This window comes from Micromesistius poutassou, assembly GCF_964030765.1.
Source record: "Micromesistius poutassou genome assembly, contig: SCAFFOLD_6062, whole genome shotgun sequence".
NCBI classification, from domain to species: Eukaryota; Metazoa; Chordata; class Actinopteri; order Gadiformes; family Gadidae; genus Micromesistius; species Micromesistius poutassou.
This window is the reverse complement of record NW_028178964.1, coordinates 1-6,717: the sequence shown is the minus strand read 5'-3', so window position 1 is coordinate 6,717 and position 6,717 is coordinate 1. Positions and strand designations below refer to the sequence as shown.

Below are 6,717 nucleotides of genomic sequence, written 5' to 3'. Positions count from 1 at the left end.
CCTGCCCCAGAATGCCGTCTGCTACTTTTGAGTGGCTGGACTGACGCACTGGACGGCACCGACACACAAAGACACACTCATGGTACAGAAGAACAATTCTGAATGATGGTAATGCACCAAGACCTCCACATTCTCTCACTCTTTGCTCTCTCACTCTCTCTCTATCTCACACACACACACACACGCACACACAGATATGCGCATGACTAGACTTGTAGATGAAGGCAGTGTGCAGATCTTTTGTTTTCAGAGAATTTTTGCTGAACTTGAACTACACACATACACGCACACACACACTCCAACACAAATAGCACTGTGTGAACCCACCCACTTTCACAAGCATAGATTAACCCCCTCCCTAATTATGTGTGTGTGTTAAAGATACAGACAACGAGTGGGTCACTTTTCATTCAGCCACTGGATTCATCAATACACTCTCGTGGTGCGATCAATAACGATGTCATGTCTATGACCTGCATTCCACTCATGGTGTGCATGTGTTTGTGTGTGTGTGTGTGTGTGTGTGTGTTTTAGCAACAAGCTGATCTGTAAAGTCAGTAAATGAAAGAATGATGATGCATACTTTTCCAGCCCATGCACTGAAGAATCTACACACATTCTATGCCACACATACAAACCAACACACACACACACACACACACATCGTATGCCACATATACAAACACACACACACACACACACACACACACACACACACACACACACACACAGTATGCCACACACACACACACACACACACACATTATTTGCCTCACATACAAACAAACACATACAAATACACACACGATTTACGTATATTTATTTGTGATTTTTACTTACTTAAAGTACTTACTACTTTTACCAAATTAGCGTCCATAAGGTGTCAGTAAACAAAGTGTATATCCTATGAAAGACAGGAAGTGCCTGTGTGCTACGTAGAAAGAGGGAGAGGGAGAGAGACATGGACCAACAGGTTCATAACTCTACAGCCGCACATGGAAATTGATGAATAATCTTCACAAAACACCTAAATATGAGCTTTTCTGTCACTAAACCTGTTATTTGGTTGTGGACTGACTCACTGGTGCATCCTGGACGTGAGCTGAGGAGTTCTGGAGAAAGAACACAATCTACTGTTTGGCACCACAACCCCTCACATACCTTCAACACAACCCTTTCAACACACACAGACCCCCACCCTGACCGGTATGTCTCCCACCACACCCACCTTGTCATTTCTCCATAGGTGACGTCTAACATCTGCCCTTTATGGGGGAGGAGGGGGAGTTGGGATGGGGGTGCTCACAGCTGGATGCCTCGGTTTTCAGCCCATGTAGCGTAGCCTTGAAGGAGCTACTTTGATAGTGTAGCTGAATGGATTAGCACAGCAGACCAGAGACAGAGGGAGGCTGGAACAGACACGGCTTTCATCCACTGGACACAATATGCTGTTTTACATGAAAATACACCCACCACACTCAATCCGCTTTGTAAGAGGCTCTCAAAACGGCTACAGACGCTATTTCCAGGTGTGTGTGTGTGTGTGTGTGTGTGTGTGTGTGTGTGTGTGTGTGTGTGTGTGTGTGTGTGTGTGTGTGTGTGTGTGTGTGTGTGTGTGTGTGTGTGTGTGTGTGAGAGAGAGAGAGAGTCGCTTGTTGTCAAATACTAACGATGTTTCAAATGTTTGTGTGTGTGTGTGTGTGTGTGTGTGTGTGTGTGTGTGTGTGTGTGTGTGTGTGTGTGTGTGTGTGTGTGTGTGTGTGTGTGTGTGTGACTCCCACAGGACTGTCAGAGAACCGGTCTGACAGCAGTTTTGCGTGCAGTCTCTGAAACAGTTTGAAGAAGCTGGTTTAACCAAATAATCTCCCCGTCTAGCTGAACAGAACCAGTGAGAGAGAAAGTGGGAAAGAGAGAAAGAGTTGGTCGAGAGAGAGAGAGAGAGAGAGAGAGAGAGAGAGAGAGAGAGAGAGAGCGACGGGTCGAGTCAGCGCTGGGTAAAGTCCAGGCAGCGGGGTAGACTTCCTACAGCTGCGTTGAAGTTGTCCGTGATCGACCGATTCGTAGAGATCGGTGGTTTTAGTTGTATTCATTCCGGTAGCAGAAGCAGCCCGTCAGAAGCAGCCCGTCAGAAGCAGCCCGTCCCGGACGAGGCTCAGCAGCTCTTCACCATCAGGGGGATAACAGAGGAGCGACACCAACACGTTGCAGCCGAGTGCAGGGAGCGCACAGCGAGCGACATGCCCGTGCGACAGAGAGGTAGGGACGCCGTCTGCCCGTGAGCTGTGTCTGTCTGGCGGCTGTGTATGTGCATGTCTCCCATCCACGATTAACAAAAAAAATAAAATAAAAATACAGCCACTGCGACATCGCTGAGAACAAGTTCAACTAAACTGCACTGCTTGTTGCAGCGAAAATGTGCCGGAGTTGGTCGACCGCCTTTACCTGTGGCAGCTCTGTGGAAACACCGCATTGGCCGTGTTGACGTTATGCATTCAGCCAGCATGTAGACATTAACATGACACTACATGTCAGCGGTGCATCCTACGCCTTTCCATCGCCTTATCTCCTCTCCTTGTTTATGGGGCTCTGTTTATTATGTATTGAGGCGATCATGCAGCAGAACGAAGACACCGAGTCTGAAGCCACCGCCTCGCTGAAGTTAAACAAACACCACTGACACCATTTTTTTTTTAATGTTTATAGGTTGACAACTAACGTTACAGCCTATCCTGTAACATAGGCTAGGCTGTAATTTATTAATTGAGAAAGATTTTTTTATTTACATGTATTTATTATAGCCTATCCTATGTAGGCCTACTAACTAGTCTGTAACGTTAGTTGGCAAACATAATGGAAAAAAATGGTATTAAGTGTCGAAAACAATGTTTAAACTATGTTTGCTTTCACCCATCCTCTAGTGTGTGGGCAGGAGTCATGATGTGACCAGCTTGCCTCTATCCTGTCCCTAATGCACCGTGTTGACTGGTGTAGGCCTGTATAATGACATACATTTTGCGAGGTCACTTGTGAGTAAAGAGCAGGTAGGCCTACAGTATTATGCCAGGCATCTTGGTCCAGATGATGATCAGGAGGAGGACTGCTCTGTGGAGGAAGTATTGATGGACTTGATGAATTGTCCATCAGACTTTCGTGTTCTGTTTGGCTCAGTCTGGATCTCAGCTCTTTTTAAAACTTTGTCTCTGAATGCTGACATCTTAAAGTGTGCGTCACTCATAGCACCGGCGATGGTCCAAGCCCCGTTGACCAGTGAGCAATGTCGAGGAAAGTTAATCAGTTAGAAGCAAAATAGGTAAATATGTGCATTTTGAAAATGCGTCATTTGGGTGTTTGGGATTTGATCGGACAAAGAGAGAGAGAGAGAGCTTACTTTCAAAATGATTGAGGTGAAATTATTACTAGAAGGTGCTACTTAGAATACTATGATGAGGACAGTTCTGTTCATACATGTGCGTGTTGGTTATATTTATATTTATATATGGTACAGTAGAACTCCAGCAGACTGGTGTTGAGGAGTGCTTGTGGATGTGTCATGGTACAGTAGAACTCCAGCAGACTGGTGTTGAGGAGTGCTTGTGGATGTGTCATGGTACAGTAGAACTCCAGCAGACTGGTGTTGAGGAGTGCTTGTGGATGTGTCATGGTACAGTAGAACTCCAGCAGACTGTGCTTGTGGATGTGTCATGGTACAGTAGAACTCCAGCAGACTGGTGTTGAGTGCTTGTGGATGTGTCATGCTGTGTGCCGTCTGCGCTGTGGTTCTGCAGAGGCCCAGCGGGTTCTGGAGCTGCTGCAGAGGTACCGCTCCAGCCTGGGTCAGAGAACACGGGGCCAGGGGCCCCACAGCACCGGCCCCGGGGGCCCCGGGGGCCCCGGGGGCCCCGACCCCAGCGGCCCCGCGGAGCAGGACCTCCAGCTCCAGAAGTCCCTGGACTGCGTCATCACCGTCTTCCAGAGCCAGCTGTTCAACGCACTGCTAGGTGGGTTCACTCTGTCCTCGCTGAACCGTCTACTGACTTCAGGAACTCATGTGTGCTCAGGCGGGTAGAGCGGGTTGGCTGGTGACCGGAAGGTTGCTGGTTCGATCCCCGGCTGTGTGTGAGTGTCAAGGTGTCCCTGAGCGAGACGCCTCACCCTAACTGCTTCAGACGAGCTGAAAAGACTAACTAATTGGCCTACGAACCCTATCTATTAAAGGACCTACTAACTGAACGTGTTCACTGTTTATAACTAGTCTCATATGTGCCTCTAAGCCGTCCATCTGGCAGTGGCCTTTTGATAATGCAGTGAACCCATTCAGACACATTCCCTTTGTGTCTGAATGGGGTTTACGTTATTGCACTGGCTTTTTTTAAACTTGCTAACTGTATCTTTATATGATGTAACTTGATGTCTCAATCTCTCTAATTTTTCAAATAAAAATAATATTATATAAATAAAATATTATATTTATTTTATGATTTAATCCTGATTTTGGTCTACACCCAAACAACACCTTAAAGTCGAAAATTGTGTATTGACAGAGCTAAAAATGAGCTATAGAGTAAAAATGGACATCTTAACATTCCAGTGTCAGAGTGAGGATGTTATTATTTCTGTTCCCAGTTCCTGGTTCAACCTGTCCCTGGTTCAACCTGTCTGACACACCTACACCTGAAGCTATCGCTAGGCCTTTTGTTGTTGTGTGTTTGTGGGCACGAGGACACACACACACACACACACACACACACACACACACACACACACACACACACACACACACACACACACACACACACACACACACACACACACACACACACACATTCACACACATCTTGTAATCTTGTATAAACATGCCTTTCTGTTTGTTTCGTGGTAATGCTGAACATGTCCAGCACTGTAACTTGTTGTTATTCAATATGTATATTGAGATCATTTGGATTTGGTGTTTTAGACGCATGTAGTATCCTTCTATTCTACCTGCATTCCTCTACTACCAGCAACAGTTAAATGTGTGAGTGAATGGCTCTGTGGTTCCAAGGCTGCACTGACATCACATGGCCTCAAGGGGGAGACAGACGACGAGATATGTTTTTGAGGAAGTGGGAATTGTATTAAATCTAGTTTTGGTTCACAGTAATCTTTGAGATGGTCGTTTAACTGATATTCTGTCTGACTGTTTGTGCAGACATCCAGGAGTGCTACGAGCTGACCCTCCAGGCGGACAGCCAGCCCCCTGGGGACCAATCACCTGCTCAGGGTGAGGTGGGGTCCGTCTGTGGCCCCTCACCGGATCTCTCCGACCCGGCCGGCCGTCCCTCGGCCCCCCTCGGAGTCCACCCCCCCCCGGGACCCCCGTCCGGGTCGGCGGGCCCCAAACGCAAATCCTTGAAGTCGCCGGCCCCTCCGGTCCCGTCTGGGGGCCCTGGAGAGAAGGCCCCCCGCTCGCTGTCCCCCAAGGTCAAGAGCCGGGCCCCCCCCCCGCCCGTCCAGCCCAGCCGAGCCGACCAATCAAAGGCAGACGGGACCCCGAAGCTCTCGGCCAATGGGATCCGTCCGCTCGTTAGCCACTCCTCCTCCGACCGACCGGAGGCTCCGTCGTCCCCGGAGACGGGCCGGTCGCCCGGAGGTCTGAGTCCGTCTTCCGCCGGCGCCCCGGGCAGCCCCCCCCCCGGCCCCCCCCGGCCCCTCCCCTCTCTGCCCGGGCGCCGTCTCCGCCCTCGTCTCCGCCACGCTCCAAGGCCTCGCCCCGCCCGCCGCCCTGGACGCCGTCGCCGTGGAGACCCCTCAGGGCGGCCCGGCTGCCCGGTCTCCTCCTGTCGCCGCCGCCCCGCCAGCCGGGCCCCGCCCACCATCCGGGCCCCGCCCGCCAGCCGGGCCCCGCCCACCATCCGGGCCCCGCCCGCCAGCCGGGCCCCGCCCGGGTGGTTCTGTCCCAGCCCAGGCCCAGCACCCTCCCCCTCCCCCTCCCCCTCCCCCTCGGGGGCCCCGGGGCCCTCCCAGAGCCGGTCAGGTCCGGTCCCACCGGCCCCCGTCTGACCGCCGCTCTGAACCAGGGGCCCGTCTCCAGCGGGGCCCCTCTGAACCAGGGGCCCGTCTCCAGCGGGGCCCCTCTGAACCAGGGGCCCGTCTCCAGCGGGGCCCCTCTGAACCAGGGGCCCGTCTCCAGCGGGGCCGCTCTGAACCAGGGGCCCGTCTCCAGCGGGGCCCCTCTGAACCAGGGGCCCGTCTCCAGCGGGGCCCCTCTGAACCAGGGGCCCGTCTCCAGCGGGGCCCCTCTGAACCAGGGGCCCGTCTCCAGCGGGGCCCCTCTGCGGAGGTATGAAGCGGACACTTTGGGTCATAATACAGAAAACGTTTGAACTGAAATTGTCTATTATTGTATATATTATCAACGACTGTCCCACTTCAACTACTGCTTAAAATCGATTTTGAAATATATCATGTATTTTTATTGAATGAAAGAGACTTTCAGGCTTTGCAACAAATCCGACCAGAAGATGTGTGTGACCACTTAGTGATTGTCACACATTGTCTCACAGCATCAGACTAGAAGGACTTTATTTGTCACCCGTTATATTATTATAATATATATATTATTTATATTCAAACCGCTCCGCTGCTGCCCCTCTCTCCTGTGATTACAGTACGCACTTAATGTACGTCGTACTCAGTTATAGTACTTAGTTGTGTACCATCTTACCCTAGCGATGCTTA

The 6,717-nt window shown here is 50.9% G+C and overlaps 1 protein-coding gene across 1 annotated transcript; it reads left to right on the top strand.

Annotated features, from left to right (window-relative positions):
- Positions 1-2,038: 2,038 nt before the first annotated feature.
- LOC311373228 (uncharacterized protein) lies at positions 2,039-6,319 on the top strand (the record flags this gene model as incomplete). Its single annotated transcript, XM_084490035.1, has 4 exons — positions 2,039-2,256; positions 3,786-3,998; positions 5,189-5,944; positions 6,004-6,319. Coding segments are annotated over exons 1-4 (1,304 nt in total), but the record flags the coding sequence as incomplete, so codon positions are not given.
- Between the last annotated feature and the right edge of the window lie 398 nt (positions 6,320-6,717).